The sequence below is a fragment of the Chiroxiphia lanceolata genome, chromosome 25, assembly GCF_009829145.1.
Source record: "Chiroxiphia lanceolata isolate bChiLan1 chromosome 25, bChiLan1.pri, whole genome shotgun sequence".
NCBI classification, from domain to species: Eukaryota; Metazoa; Chordata; class Aves; order Passeriformes; family Pipridae; genus Chiroxiphia; species Chiroxiphia lanceolata.
In genome coordinates, this window is record NC_045661.1 from 6,385,539 (window position 1) to 6,401,170 (window position 15,632).

Sequence of the window (15,632 nt, forward strand, 5' to 3'; positions counted from 1 at the left end):
TAGGTCTCCCACGCGCTCCGTAGCCCCGCCCCCTCCGCTAATCCCGCCCCCCCACCTTCGCATTGGCCACCGGGGCGCGGCGCTGCCCAATGAGCGCGCGGCGCGGGCGGAAGCGGCGCTCGGAGGACCGGAAGCGGCGCAGGAGTGCCGGGTCAGGGTCGAGACCGAGCGGAGTCCGCGAGACCCCCCGGAGACCCCCCAGCAACCCCGAAAACCCCCCGGAACCCCCCGAGTCCCAGCCCCGCGCCCCAGCCCCGCGCCGCCGCAATGTTCCTCACGCGCTCCGAGTATGACCGGTGAGTGTGCGGCCGCCCCCGCTGAGTCACGGGGCCCGTGCGCCGAGCGGGGCCTCCCGGGCCGGGGTCGCACCGCGGGTGGCGGGAGCCCCGGGGGGGGAGTGTGAGGGTGGGGTGGGGGGGTCTGGGGAAGGGGCTGGAGCACCGGGAGAACTGGGGGAGTTGGGAAGGGGCTGGAGCAGCAGGAGCTGCTCGGGGAGCTGGGGGGGCTCAACCTGAGAAAAGGAGGCTCAGGGGGGACCTTCTGGCTCTGCAACCCCCTGACAGGAGGAGGGAGCTGGGGGGGGGTCGGGCTCTGCTCCCAGGGAACAAGGGACAGGAGGAGAGGGAACGGCCTCAGGCTGAGCCAGGGAGGGTCAGGTTGGATGTTGGGGAAATTCCTGCCTGGAAAGGGCTGTAAAGCACGGGAAGGGGCTGCCCAGGGGGTTCTGGAGCTCCCATCCCTGGAGGTGTTCTCAAAACCTGTTGATGTGGCCCCTGGGGACACGGGCAGGGGTGGCCTTGGCAGGGCTGGGGGTGGTTGGACTCGATGATCCCAGAGGGCTTTTCCAGCCTCAAGGATTCCCGCGGGAAAACAAACCTCTCCTGGCAGGGTCAGGTTGGATATTGGGGGAATTCCTGCATGGAAAAGGTGGTCTGGCCCTGGGAGGGGATGCCCAGGGGGGTTTGCAGCCTTCATCCATGGAGCTGTCCAGAAAACACCTGGATGTGGCACCTGGGGGTGTGGGATTCCAGAATTCCAGGGGCTCCCAGGGCACCACTGGGATTCCAGAGGCTCCCAGCCTGGAATGGGACGTGTTCTGTGACGCTCCCTGTTCCCTGTGTCCAGGACCATCCCAAATCCAGTCCCCAGGGGGGTCCCAGGTGGCTCCAGGGCCCCCATTCCCGGTTTTCCTGCCCCCCTGAGTGTCCCTGTTGTCCCTGCAGGGGTGTGAACACCTTCTCTCCCGAGGGGAGGCTCTTCCAGGTGGAATATGCCATCGAGGCCATAAAGGTACTGTCACCTCCACCCCCTTTCCAAGCTTTTGGGGCTCCTGGGGCTCCTCCAAACCCCAAACTGGGTTGGTTGGGACAAATTCCGGGGCTGTTCCCTCCCAAACTTCCCACCCTCTGCTCTCCTGAGGGTCACGAAGGACCAAATCCCAGCGTTTTCCCCCCAGTTCAGGGGGATGGTCCCTTCCCATGTCCCCAAACCAACCCCAATCCCAAGATGTTTCTCCTCAGATCAGCCCTAAAAGGTTGGATTTAAGAGCAGGAAGCCCCAAAGGGACTTTTGGGGTTAAATGTCCTTAATTGGAAAATGTTCCTGTTTATTATGTGGTATTTATAGGATTGGGAATAAGGTTAAATTTGGGATAAACTGATTGAGAGATGAAAGGAAGGAGCCCTGGGGGGTTTGGGTTGGGGAAGAGGAGGGTCCTGCCTTCAGTTCCTGGGAGCACTAAAATGAGGGCTAAAGGGATAATGGGGGGGAAAAGGGGGGGAAAAGGTGATGGAAGTGGTAAAATCTACAAGGAATTGGGAATTAAAGCTCCCGGGATGGGGGCTCAGGGTGGTTGTTCATGGGATCGAGGGGGGATCAAGGATGGGGCTGGTGGGATCAATATGGGATCAAGGTAAGGATTGGTGGGATCAATATGGGATCAAGGTAAGGATTGGTGGGATCAATATGGGATCAAGGTAAGGATTGGTGGGATCAATATGGGATCAAGGTAAGGATTGGTGGGATCAATATGGGATCAAGGTAAGGATTGGTGGGATCAATATGGGATCAAGGTATGAATTGGTGGGATCAATATGGGATCAAGGTAAGGATGGATGGGATCAATATGGGATCAAGACAGGGATAGGTGGGATCAAAGCAGCCACTGGTGGGATCAAGGTAAGGGTTAGTTGGATCAAGGTAAGGATGGGTGGGATGAATATGGGATCAATATGGGATCAAGGCAGGCACTGATGGGATCAAGGTCAGGGGCTGGTGGGATCCAGGTAAGCCTTGGCAGGATCACAGTGGGATCAAGGTGGGATCAAGATGAGGATTGATGGGCTCAAGGTAAGAGTTGGTGGGATCAAGGTTGGATCCAGGCAGGGACTGGTGGGATTAAAGGTGGGATCAGGGTGGGCTTTAAAGTAGGGGCTGGTGGGACCAAGGTGAGATCAAGGTAGGGGTTGGTGAGATCAAGGGAGGGATTATTAGGATCAAGGTAGGATCAAGTCGGATCCAGGCAGGGATTGGTGGGATAAAGGTGGGATCAAGGCAGGGATTGGTGGGATCAAGGTGGGATCAAGGCAGGGGCTGATGGGATCCAAGCAGAGGTTTCCAGGTGCTCCTGGGATGTTCCCTGTGCTTGTTGGGACACCACAGTGACCCCGGGGTGTCCTGGAGCTCCCGGGACACTGGGCAGAGCAGGACTCCTGGAAAGCAAAGTGCCCAGGTTTCAGGCTGGGATTTGGGCCCATCTGGGAAATCCTCTCTCCCTTTAAGCTTCCTTCCCTCTGGCAGAGGGGGATTCCCAGGGCCTTTCCCACTCCTCAGGCCTCTCCAGCTGCTGTTGCCCGGGAGGTGAGGGATCTTCCAGCCCAGCCAGCTGGGAATGCCGTGGATTCCACCTTCCCCACTTCCCAGTTCAGGGAATAACCTTGGAAACCCAGAGTGGGTTTGTCCGGGGGGGTGACGGGATGAATCCCGGGAAATCCCAGCCCCAAATAAGGCGGATCTGGGAGTTTCTGTTGGAGCTTTGGAGCCTGGGGGGTGTTTTCCAGCTGGGCTCCACGGCCATCGGGATCCAGACGTCGGAGGGAGTGTGCCTGGCCGTGGAGAAGAGGATCACCTCCCCCCTCATGGAGCCCAGCAGCATCGAGAAGATCGTGGAGATCGACTCCCACATCGGTGAGAATCTGGGATACAGCCCTGGGAACAGCCTGGGAACAGGGATACAGCCCTGGGAACAGCCTGGGAACAGGGATACAGCCCTGGGATCACCCCTGCAATCCTGGGGGTTTATTTCCCAGGGGTCCACCCCCTGGGAGGTTGGGAAGCTGTGCTTTGGGATGAGCCCTGCCTGAGAGGGGCAGGAAAACTGGGAATGGGGGGCCCTGCAGCCACCTGGGACCCCCCAGGGGCTGAATTTGGGGTGTTCCTGGACACAGGGAACAGGGAGTGTCACAGAACACGTCCCGTTCCAGGCTGGGTGCCTCTGGAATCCTAAATGGTGCCTGGAATTCTAGAATCCCCTAAAGGGGCCTCTGAAATTCTGGAATCCCACATCCCCAGGTGCCACATCCAGGTGTTTTCTGGACAGCTCCAGGGACAGAGGCTCCAAACCCCCCTGGGCATCCCCTCCCAGGGCCAGACCTCCCTCTGGGAACAGCCCTGGGAGCACCTCTGGAATCCCAAGGATCTCCCCCAGGAGTTTGGGAAGCTGTGCTTTGGGATGGGCCCTCCCAGTGCTCCTGGGCACTGGTTTTCCAGGCTCCAGGCCAGCTCCAGGAGCCGGGAAGAGGCAGCTGAAGCACTGCCCCTGCCTCAGTGACCTCCCTCATCCCAAATTTAGCTCTGGAAGGGCAGGGAATGCAGGGATTTGACTCCAGGCCAGTTTTTCTGGGAGAGCCGGAACCAACCCGGAGCCACCCCCTCCCTGAGGGCCCCCCACGGGCTCCTGGAGGGCAGGAGAGCTCCCAGATTCCCATATTCCTGCTCTGGGGGCATGGGAAGAGCTCCAGGAGTCCCATTCCCTCCCCCGGGGGCTGTTCCAGGGGCTCCTGCTGCGGGTCAGCCAGGAAGGGCCCCTTCCCAGCAGGTTGTTTCCATGGAATCCTTGAAGTTGGAACCCCCCCCTGGGGTCATGGAGTGCAACCATTCCCAAGGGCCACATCCAGGTGTTTTTTGGATGCTCCCAGGGGTGGGGATTCCAACCCCCCTGGGCAGCTCCTTCCCGTGCTTTGCAGCCCTTTCCAGGCAGGAATTTTCCCAGTATCCAACCTGACCCTCCCTGGCTCAGCCTGAGGCCGTTCCCTCTCCTCCTGTCCCTTGTTCCCTGGGAACAGAGCCCGACCCGCCCCGGATCCCCCCTCCTGTCTGGGAATTCTGGAGAGGGAGAAGGTCCCCCCGAGCCTTCTTTTTTTCGGGATGAGCTCCTGGTTTTCCAGCCCTTTCCCCATCCCTGGATGCTTCAATGTCCTTCTTGTTCTGAAGGACCCAAAGCTGCCCCCAGAATTCCAGGTGTGGAATTCCAGTGCCCAGCACAGGGGGGGCAAATCCCACCCTCTCCCGTTCCCACATTCCCGCTTGGGAAACTTTGTGTCTCACGTGGGTTTTGGGGCAGTTTGGGGGGAAAACTCATCCCGAGGAATGTGTGGAATGACTCCTCTCCCATTCCAGGCTGTGCCATGAGTGGCCTGATCGCCGATGCCAAGACCTTGATTGACAAGGCCCGAGTGGAGACTCAGGTGAGATCCCACAAATCCCGGGAATGCCTTGGGAGTCCGGGGAAAGGGAAGATCATTCCAGTAAAGGAGCTGGAATGGGAAAGGTGTGGAGTGGGAGGTTTGCTGGGAGCACAAGGGCTGTGCCTGCCTCCTGTTTTGGCAAAACACTGGATATATTGGATGTGTTTTTATCCCCCTAAATTTCCTGGATGCTCCAAGGTCCCAGGGGCAAATCCCTGCTGGAGTAAAGGCTTTTCCCGAGGCTTTTCCTTACATATTATCCTACATATTTCCTACATATTCCCCAGCTCTGGAGAGCTGGATAACCCATCGCTTCCAGAACAGCTGCTGGGATAAGGCATTCCAGCCTTGTCTTTCCCTGCTGTTATCCCAAGGTTTGGTTATCCCGAGATTTTCTGGGGATTTCTGCCCTTCCCGGCTCTTCCACAGGAGAACAGGCACCGAGTTCCCCAGGGAGATAATCCCTGTGTGTTCACCCGGGGGGATGCTCCTCCCCTTCCCACCAGCCCCCCGGGAATGCTGTGTTTCCCGGGAGCACAGGGATAGCAGGAATGTTTGTCCCCCTTTCCCTGCAGAACCACTGGTTCACCTACAACGAGACGATGACGGTGGAGAGCGTCACCCAGGCCGTGTCCAACCTGGCCCTGCAGTTCGGGGAGGAAGACGCCGATCCCGGAGCCATGGTGGGCGCCAGCAGGGATTTGGGAATGCCGGGGGGGCTCCCGGGGGGTGTTGATCCCCCCTGTCCTGCTCCGTGTCCCACTGTCCCCTCCTGTCTCCCGCAGTCCCGCCCCTTCGGCGTCGCGCTGCTCTTCGGAGGAGTGGATGAGAAGGGCCCCCAGCTGTGAGTGCTGCTCTTGGAATCCTTTGGGAAGATCCAAACCTCCCCTGGGAACTCCCCGCCGGGCGCATTCGGGGATTTTCCCAAAGGGTTTATCCCGCTGTGTGTCTGTCCCGTTATGGATCCCTTCCCTGAGCCCTCCCTGCCTGTTCCCATGGGAAACACCCCCTGATCTTCCCCAAATCCTTGTTTTCTGGGTTAAAGCCGTGCTTTCCTGGGAAAAAGGGAAGCGTTCCAGCTCTCCCTGGGCCGAGTTTATTCCTCCCTTTCCCTAAAGGAGGCCGGTAACCCAATCCCTGGGACATTCCTTGGGGAGGTGGCTGTAACCTGAACTCTGGGATTCAAAGGGCCCTGCTGGAGGTGGGAAGGACTCGGCAGAGCCAGCCCAGCAAGGCCCGGCTCCCAGCAGGGAAAACTGGCTGGATTTACTCCAAAAAATCTGGAGAAAGGGGGAAAATCCAAAGGGAAATTGTTCCCTGGGCAACAGAGGCAGTGTTGGAGTGCCCAGAGGGGTTTGGAGCCTCCATCTCTGGAGCTGTCCAGAAAACACCTGGATGTGGCACCTGGGGATGTGGGATTCCAGAATTCCAGGGGCCCCTGGGGCACCATTTGGGATTCCAGAGGCTCCCAACCTGGAATGGGATGTGTTCTGTGACGCTCCCCGTTCTCTGTGTCCAGGACCATCCCAAATCCAGCCCCTGGGGGGGTCCCAGGTGGCTGCAGGGCCCCCCATTCCCAGTTTTCCTGTCCCTCTCAGGGAGGGCTCCTCCCAGAGCACAGCCTCCCAACCTCCCATGGGGTACCTCCTTGGGATATAAACCCCCGGGATTCCCTGGGGATGAATCCCAACTGCAGGCACTCCAGGAGCTCCAGGGGGTGGTGGGAGGATCCCTGGGGATGAATCCCAACTGCAGGCACTCCGGGGGGGGTGGTGGGAGGATCCCTGGGATGCAGCCGGCCCCGCTGTGCCTGCAGGTTCCACATGGATCCCTCGGGAACGTTCGTGCAGTGTGATGCCAGAGCCATCGGCTCGGCCTCCGAGGGCGCCCAGAGCTCCCTGCAGGAGGTTTATCACAAGGTAAGGAATGGCTCTGGGATTGGGAAGCGCATCCCAGGGATTTGAGGAACCTCAGCACCTCCCGGCATCCCCAAATTCCCTTCCCAGGGAGGATTTAGGAGTGGGGTGAGGAGGAGGTGCCGGAGCCGCTCGGGGCGGGTCATCCCTTGGCAGAGCATCCCGTGAGGATCCCGTGGATCCCTTGAGGATCCCATGAGGATCCTGTGGATCCTGAGGATCTTTACAGCCCGGAGCAGAGCTGCTTCCAGCACCTGCTGTGCCTATGGGATAATCCAAGCCTTGGCAAGAAGTTCCTTATAAATAACCCTGAGCTCCGAGCGCTGCCATTGGCATCAGGCTCCCCAGGGGGCCAGGCCTGGGAAACCAGGGAATCTTCTGCTGGAATTCCTGCTCATTTGGGATATTCAACAGGAACTTCCTGCCCCTCCACGACAAGGAGGGAGATGGGAATCCGAACCTTAATGAAAAGCACAATTAGTGGGAAGAGGGATTTGTCTGCTAGGATTATCCCAGTCCTGCATTCCCAGGGTTGCCAACCCTTTTCCAAGTGCAAAAGGCTGGGAAAACTCATTTATCCATTAGAATTATCCTAATTCTCGATGCCCTGGATTATCAGCCCTTTTCCAAGTGGTGAGTGATGGTGGGAAGAGTCATTTTTCCACTAGAATTGTCCCAGTTCTGGATTCCCTGATTCCCGACCCTTTTCCACGTGGTGACAGCTGGGAAAACTCACTTCTCCACTAGAATTATCCCAGTTCTGGGCTCCCTTCATTCCCAACCCTTTTCCAAGTTTTGATGGCTGGGAAGAGCCATTTATCCACTGGCATTATCCCAGTTCTGGCTCTGGGGCTTCCTGCAGGGATTTATGGGATTAAACACAGAGGCTTCTTCCAAGAGGGAATTTGGCTTTTTTTGTGGGAATTGGGTGCCAAACCCCAGCCCCTCGTGTCCCAGTCCCACCAGTGGGATTTCTGTGCCCAAAGTGCCAGTTTTTAAGCTGAAAAAAAAAGCAGGATTTCACCATCCCCGGGGATGTCCCTGCCCTGATGATGCTGCAGATCCCTGGATAAGCTGCTCCATCCCGGCTGACGGGATTTGGGGAAGGGGAGGGGGAAGAGGGGCCCCATCCTGGGCCGAGGGATCCAGGAGATGTGTGTTTTCCAGTCCATGACGCTGAAGGAAGCCATCAAATCCTCCCTGGTGATCCTGAAACAGGTCATGGAGGAGAAACTCAACGCCACCAACATCGAGGTGAGTCCTCCTGGAGACGGGAATGCGCCTGGAGTCGGGAAGGGAGCAGCCCAGGGCTTCCTGGAGCTGGGAATGAGCAGCCCAGGGCTTCCTGGAGCTGGGAATGAGCAGCCCAGGGCTTCCTGGAGCTGGGAATGAGCAGCCCAGGGCTTCCTGGAGCTGGGAATGAGCAGCCCAGGGCTTCCTGGAGCTGGGAATGAGCAGCCCAGGGCTTCCTGGAGCTGGGAATGAGCAGCCCAGGGCTTCCTGGAGCTGGGAATGAGCAGCCCAGGGCTTCCTGGAGCTGGGAATGAGCAGCCCAGGGCTTCCTGGAGCTGGGAATGAGCAGCCCAGGGCTTCCTGGAGCTGGGAATGAGCAGCCCAGGGCTTCCTGGAGCTGGGAATGAGCAGCCCAGGGCTTCCTGGAGCTGGGAATGAGCAGCCCAGGGCTTCCTGGAGCTGGGAATGAGCAGCCCAGGGCTTTCTGGAGCTGGGAATGAGCAGCCCAGGGCTTCCTGGAGCTGGGAATGAGCAGCCCAGGGCTTCCTGGAGCTGGGAATGAGCAGCCCAGGGCTTCCTGGAGCTGGGAATGAGCAGCCCAGGGCTTCCTGGAGCCGGGAATGAGCAGCTCAGGGCTTTCTGGAGCTGGGAATGAGGTGGTGGAGCAGCTCAGGGCTTCCCAAGCCAACAGCTGATGTTCCTGCCCCTTCCAGCATGGGAAGCTGGAGTGTTTTGCCTTCCAGAGGTGCCTTCCTGGTGTGTTTTCCCAGCTAATCCATGGTTTGGAAGGTGTTCTCTGCCCTTCCCGAGTCAGCAGGGACCTGGGTTGCCCCCCTGGGTGGCTCGCTGTCCCCCTGGATTCAGCCATTCCCGGTAATATTAGAAGGAATGGAAATTCTCCAGCTCCTGGGCTGCTAAATCAGGCCTGGGGCAGTGCCAGGAATGCCCTGGAGGGACAGAGCAGGATCCTGCAGGAATGGCTGTGCCCCTGGAACCCCGGGAGAGCCCAGGACCTGGGGGTGCCTGATCCCCCAAACCTGCTCCTTGTGGGCTCCTTTTAGGGTGGGAAAGGCAGGAGCCCCCTCTGGATTGGGTGGGATCAGTGGGAGATGAGGAGCCAGGCCCCTGGATAGGGTTTGCTTCTATTTCTGGCGGGTTATGAGACACCAGACCTTTCCAAACCACGGCATTCCAGCTCCTCTCTCCTCCCATTCCTTCCCTCTGGCTGCTGGGAGCCCTTTCCCCAAAGTTTGCACCCCATTTTTCCTTCAGCATTCCTGCTGGTGGGATTCCTGGTGGGATTAACCAGCTTCCTTTGGGAGGGGGAAGCCAAGAGCACGTGAAAACTTGGATCCTCGTGTCCCAAAGCGGTGCCACCCAGCTGGAATCTCCTTCCCAGGTGCTCTCCCATCCCTGGTACAGTGAGGGCCCTGGAATGTGTACAGTATCCTGATGTCATATCCCGATTTAACAGGGGCTTAACTGTGCCTGGCACGGCCCTGGAGTGGGGAGGAATGGGAATGGTGCCAGGGGGGCAGGAATGTGCTGAGGGATCCAAAGGTTCCCCTCGACTCCACTCACCCCCAGGGCCCTTTGCCTCCTGGAAGGAGGTGCTGCTCCCATGGATCCCTGGGGGTTTTCCATGTGGGAACAAAAGCGAGGCTGTGGAAGAGTAAAATCCGTTGGTGGCAAAGTTTGGGAGCCTGGAAGGGTTTTTATGGATTTTCAGATGAATGACTTCCCTGTCAAAGCTGCTTGGGAATGGGGGAGTGAAGGTTTGCAGGGAGAAGGTTTGAGGAGAGCTGGAAAAGCGACAGGATCAGTGTCTCTGAGGGCTGGGTTTGGCTGTTTGTGCAAGGTTTTGGGGAATTTAGGGATGGTTTGGGGTGTTTCTGGCTGGTGGGTCCAGGATCAATCCAGGTTTGGTGCCCAGAGAAGCTCTGGATGCTCCATCCCTGGAAGTGCTCAAGGCGAGATTGGGCAGAGCTTGGAGCAGCCTGGGATAGCGGAAGGTGCCCATGGCAGGGGGTGGGATTGGATGGGATTTAAGGGCCCTTCCCACCCAAACCATTCCAGGATTTAAAGGGTCTAAAGGGCATCTCCAGGTGTCTCAGAATTCCAGGTAAACCCTGAGCTCCCAGGCTGAGTGTTGGGATGTTTCTTGTGGGAAACACCTCCTGGGCTCCCTCCCTTCCCCCAAATCCTGCCCCTCCCCTCTTGCTGCTCCAGGGGGGATTCTGGGAGCAGAGTCACCTCGGGAGAGCTCTGGGATTCGCTGGGATGCTCCACAGCTTTCCTTGGGTGCATCCAGATAATCTGATCCCAAGGAGTCAAACTGTGTTCCCAGTTCAGGAGCATCCCAGGTCATTCCTGCCCCATCCCAGCTCCCTCCAGCCCCATCCCAGGCTGTTCCTGCCCCATCCTATCTCTCTCCAGCCCATCCCTGCTCCCTCCAGCCCATCCCAGGCCATTCCTGCCCCATCCCAAGCTGTTCCAGCCCCATCCCAGGCCATTCCTGCCCCATCCCATCTGTCTCCAGCCCCATCCCATCTGTCTCCAGCCCCATCCCATCTGTCTCCAGCTCCATCCCATCTGTCTCCAGCCCCATCCCAGCTCTCTCCGGCCCCATCCCAGCTCTCTCCGGCCCCATCCCAGCTCTCTCCGGCCCCATCCCAGCTCTCTCCAGCCCCATCCCAGCTCTCTCCGGCCCCATCCCAGCTCTCTCCTGGAGCCTTGGCTGTCCCTCTGGCCCAGCTTTCCCTGTGTTGGGCTCATCCCTGAGCCAGGTGTGACCCTTCATCCTGATCACGTTCCTGCTCCATCCCAGTGTCCCTTGTCTTGCCTCTGGAATGCCTGGGCTGCCTGCCCTGGCCCTGTGCTGTTCCCAGCCTCATCCCTCAGGCTTTTCCTTGGAGATCTCCCTGCAGGATGCACTTAGGCCTGGCCTAGTGTGGTGTTTGGCCCTCCTCCAGCTCCCAGACAGGCCGGGATTTATCCCCTTGGAGGAGAAGAGCCAGGAATTCCCTTTTTCCCGGGGTTTTTTGATGCCTTTCCTCCCCCCCCCACCTTCCTGCTCCCACTGCAATTCCCTGCTGCTGCTCCTGGAGGAGCCTGAGTCAATCCAAAGCTATTTGTGCAGCCAGCAGCTATTTTAGGGAATGAGGGCTGGCAGCTCAGGGAACAGCTGCTCCCTGCTTTCCTCAGCCCCTTAACCCCTTATTCCTTGTTTTCCAGCTGGCCACGGTGGAGCCCGCGATGAAATTCCACATGTACACCAAGGAGGAGCTGGAAGAGGTTATCAAGGATATCTGAAAAACAAGGAAACCCCCCCAGAAGCTCCAATTTCCCAATCCCAATCAAAGGAACTCTCCCAGTGCACCCAGTCCCTGGGATTTCCCCTCCTTTATCCCGCCAGATCCGGAGGTGTTTTTTACTCTTTGTGGACAGAACCGAGGAGGGAATGAAATAAATGATTTTGTTATTCCCTTTGGGGCCCTGGGAGAGGGGGGAAAAGGTGGGAAGAGGGGGTTTGGAGCAGGGATTGGGGGTGGAGCAGGACGGGAGCGGGGCCAGGGGCTCTGCTGGGGCAGAGTCTCCCTCTCGTGGTGAATCCATGGGGAATTCCAGGTGGAATCCCACAGTTCTCTTAAAAAAATTAGGGCTCTTTGGACCTGTTTGGTGCATTCCCCCCACTCCCTTTTCCGGTGTTTTTTATCCACAAATGTCCCAGGAGCTCTGACTCCTTCCTATAACCTCGGGTTTCCTTCCAGAAAAGCTTGGAAAAAATCCCTAAAAAGTCGTAAAACAGAGCCCACCAAGCAGGAACATGGATAGAGGATTTTATTATGGATAAAAATCCTCTAAATCTCTCAAATCCTGCAGGTACCATCGGATTTTATGGGTTTAACCCCATTTTTGACCAAACAATTCCTGCTTATCCCACTTTTCTTCCCTTAGTTTCTCATTCTCCAGTGGGAATCTCTATTCCTGTCCTCCAAAAAGAATCTGGGAATCAAGGATCAGTCTGATAAGGGAATAAACTGAGATTATGAGAGTATTTTCCTGTACAATCGTGGTTGTGTGGAAAACCAGCTCTGCCTGGGAAGGGGAGAGGCCTGGGAACTAAATTCCAGGAGAAATTCCAATTTTAAATTCCAATTCCTGAATAAATTGCAATTTCAAATCCCAATTCCAGGAGAAGCTACAATTTTAAATTGCAATTTCAGGATAAATTGCAATTCTAAATTCCAATTCCAGGAGAAATTTCAGTTTCCAATTCCAAGGCAAGTTACAATTTTAAATTCCAATTCCTGAATAAATTGCAATTTTAAATCCCAGTTCCAGGAGAAATTGCAAGTTTAAATTCCAAACCGCCTTTTCCCCCTCCTTTCTCCCCCTTTTTCTTTCCCCTTTTCCTTCTTCTCCTTCCACCCCCCTTATTTTTTTCCCTTTTTCCCATTTTCCCCCTTTTCCACCAAAAACAACTTCTGCCTTTTCCAGACAGGAAAATGCCCATCCTGTTAATTTTCCCCTCTCTTGCCATTCCCAGCTGGATTCAGGAAGGGAAGCCAGGTCTGGAAAAACAGGCCTAACCCAGAACCCTCCTCTTGGGAATTCTCCTTTCCCAGAGGAGTTTGAAGGGAACACCTTGGCTCCCCTGTGGTGGGGTTGGATCCAACCCCTGTCCCTGCATTAATCCATTAATGGCTTTTTCCCTTTGGGAAGACATTCCCTGGAGCCTGGAATGTGGGGAATTCATCTGGATTCTGGAATGCTGGGCCACTCCTCCCCCCAGCCCAAGCTGGGGCAGGGCTGTGGGACAGGAGCTGCTCCATCCGGAATATCCAGAGGAGCAGGAGCAGCGCCCTCACCCTTTATCCCACTTTATCATCCCAGAGCTCAGCTTCCCTCTGGGAATGAGGCCCAGGGGTGTCCTGGGGGCTGTTCCAGCTGGATTTGTTTGTGTCCCAGGGACACAAAAGCCCTTTGTTGCCACTGGGACAGAAATGGCCCTTTGGGACAGAAATGGCCCTTTGTGCCCCGTCCTGTCACCAGACTGGGGTGGCATTGCCAGGGGACCTTTTGTTCCCCCAAATCCACACATTTTCCCCTCAGGATTTCCTCCCACCACCCAAAATCTGCCTTTTCCACCCCAAAACCTGCCCTTCCACCCCAAAATTCACCTCTTCCACTTCAAAATCTACCCCAGACCCCCAAATCAGAATTTTTTACCTCAGAAATGTCCCCACCCCCCAATATTTGCCTCATCGCCCCTAAATCTACCTTTTTTTTTTTTTTTTTTACCTCTAAACCTTATCCAGACCCCAAAAATCTGCTTTTTTTTTTTTTCTGACCTCAAAACCTGCTTCTTTTCCCTCAGGATTTCCTCCCACTCCTCAAAATCTGCCTCCTCCACACCAAAATCTCTTTTTTTTTGCCTCAAAAACTGACTTTCCCTCAGGATTTCCTCCCACCTCCCAAAATCTGCCTCTTCAACCCCAAATCTGCCCCAGAGCACAAAATCAGAAGTTTTTTACCTCAGGAATGTCTCCACACCCCAATATTTGTCTTATCACCCCCAAATCTGCATTTTCCCCCTCAAAATCTGCTCCTTTTCCCTCAGGATTTCCTCCCACCCCCAAAATCTGCTTCTTCTACCTCAAAATCTACCCCAGACCTCCCAAATCAGAATCTTTTACCTCAGAAATGTCCCCACCCCCAGATATTTGCCTCATCACCCCCAAATCTACCTTTTTTTTTTACCTCTAAATCTGATCCAGACCCCAAAATCTGCTTTTTTTTTTTTTTCTGGCCTTAAAACCTGCTTCTTTTCCCTCAGGATTTCTTCCCAACCCCAAAATCTGCCTCTTCAACCCCCAAATCTGCCCCAGAGCCCAAAATCAGAATTTTTTTACCTCAGGAATGTCCCCATCTCTAATATTTGTCTTATCACCCCCAAATCTGCATATTCCACCTCAAAATCTGCTCCTTTTCCCTCAGGATTTCCTCCCACCCCCTGAAATCTGCCTTTTGAACCCCAAAAGCAGCCTTTTGCTCCCCAAAATCAGCTCCGGATCCCAAAATCTATTTTTTTTGCCTTAAAAACTGCTTTTCCCTCAGGATTTCCTCCCACCCCCAAAATCTGCCTCTTCCACCCCAAAATCTACCCCAGACCCCCAAATCAGAATTTTTTACCTCAGAAACATCCCCATCCCCCAATATTTGCCTCATCACCCCCAAATCTCTTTTTTTTGCCTCAAAAACTGACTTTCCCTCAGGATTTCCTCCCACCCCTCAAAATCTGCCTCTTCAACCCCCAAATCTTCCCCAGAGTCCAAAATCTTCATTTTTTTTACCTCAGGAATGTCCCCACTCCCAATATTTGCCTCATCACCCTCTAATCTCCCATTTTCCCCCCTTGAAATCTGCCTTTTCCACACCAAAATCTGTTGGGTTGGGGGTTTTTTGCCTCAAAACTTGACTTTCCCTCGGGATTTCCTCTCACCCCCCAAAATCTTCCTCTTCAACCTGAAAATCTGCCTCAGAGCCCCAAATCAGAATTTTTGAGGTGCCCAAAATCGGCTCCTTTTCCCTCAGGATTCCCTCACCACTGCCTCCCCCCGAAAAAAAAAATCTGCCTTTTTCATCCCAAAATCTGCCTTTTCCACCCGAAATCTACTCCAGACCCCCAAATCTGCATTTTTTTTACCTCAGAAATGTTGCCCCAAGTTCTTGGCTCCTCGGGGACCGGGGCCCTTGTGCTCCGTGTGGGATCCGTCCCGGAGCCCTTTCCCTGCTCCCTGTTTTCTGGGAAAAGGGAATAAAAGAGGCAGGAAGATGAAATTTTCCCCTCAGCACAATGAAAATTCCCTTTTATTTTTTTTTTAATGCGGGATGAGGGTCAGGACAATGAGCCCGAGGGTCAATCCCGTCTGTGCCGGGCTGGGAATTCCAGGATCTCCCGGTGCCTGATCCCGAGGGGGTTTTCCGTGGGCAGCCCCCCCGTTTTCTGGGGGATGGGGGGTGGTGGTGTTGCATCAGGAATGGCACCAACTGCTCAAGGCGATTGTGCAACGGGAAGGGGCCCCAAAATTCCCGGGACACCGAGGGGGGAGCCGGTCGCGGAGGGGAGTGTCCCGCTGCCGTGCCCTGAGCCACCCCCAGGCCGTGTACCCCCTGTCCCCACGCCGGGACCACCCTCCCGGCCCTGGGACCCCTCTGTCCCCACGCCAGACCCGTATGTGCCCCCCTCCCGACTCCCGCTCCCCAGACTGAGACCCCCCTGTCCCCGCCCCGGGACCGCTCCAGGCCCCCCTGTCCCCACCCCTTGTCCCCTTGTCCCCAGCCCCGGATCCCCCGGGACCCCTTGTCCCCACCCTGGGCCCTCTGTCCCCTCTCTGGGACCCCCCTGCCCCCCGAGGGTCCCCGCGCACGTGGGCTTCTTCACTTTCTGACCGGGCCGGGTGGGCCCGGCGCGCCCCCCGCCACCTGTGCCTCCGACCAATCAGAAAAATCTCCGCGGCACCGCCCGCCAATGAGAGCGCTGTCGCTAGGTAGATTAGCGCGCGGGTGTCAGCGGGCAGGGGGGCGGGCTCCTCCCCATCGTGCAAGCGCCGCCGGCCAATCACGACAGAAGGCTACGATGATTGACGAACAACCAAACCAATTAGAGCAGGGCGAGCGATGACGGCAGGGAGAAGGCGTGGCCGCGCCTTGAGCGACATCTCATCCAGCCAAC

At 56.5% G+C, this 15,632-nt stretch overlaps 1 protein-coding gene and 2 long non-coding RNA genes across 7 annotated transcripts; 1 reads left to right on the forward strand and 2 right to left on the reverse strand.

Annotated features, from left to right (window-relative positions):
- The first annotated feature begins 117 nt into the window (after positions 1 to 117).
- PSMA5 (proteasome 20S subunit alpha 5) lies at positions 118 to 11,951 on the forward strand. The gene is made up of 9 exons (XM_032710443.1): positions 118 to 296; positions 1,224 to 1,290; positions 3,060 to 3,186; positions 4,678 to 4,745; positions 5,321 to 5,428; positions 5,531 to 5,589; positions 6,562 to 6,664; positions 7,829 to 7,915; positions 11,129 to 11,951. The coding sequence occupies exons 1-9, from the start codon at positions 268 to 270 to the stop codon at positions 11,204 to 11,206; spliced, it is 726 nt and encodes a 241-aa protein (XP_032566334.1). The 5' UTR covers positions 118 to 267; the 3' UTR covers positions 11,207 to 11,951.
- LOC116798233 lies at positions 8,395 to 15,389 on the reverse strand. Of its 5 annotated transcripts, none has more exons than XR_004360855.1 (4): positions 15,350 to 15,389; positions 14,604 to 14,701; positions 9,476 to 9,556; positions 8,395 to 9,324 (listed from the first exon to the last, which is right to left on the reverse strand). It is a non-coding gene; the product is annotated as an uncharacterized LOC116798233 (long non-coding RNA). The 5 variants fall into 5 exon arrangements; XR_004360853.1 differs by having other exon boundaries at positions 15,328 to 15,360; XR_004360854.1 differs by having other exon boundaries at positions 9,476 to 9,597; positions 15,328 to 15,360.
- LOC116798232 lies at positions 13,004 to 13,441 on the reverse strand. The gene is made up of 3 exons (XR_004360851.1): positions 13,249 to 13,441; positions 13,099 to 13,126; positions 13,004 to 13,058 (listed from the first exon to the last, which is right to left on the reverse strand). It is a non-coding gene; the product is annotated as an uncharacterized LOC116798232 (long non-coding RNA).
- Positions 15,390 to 15,632: the final 243 nt, after the last annotated feature.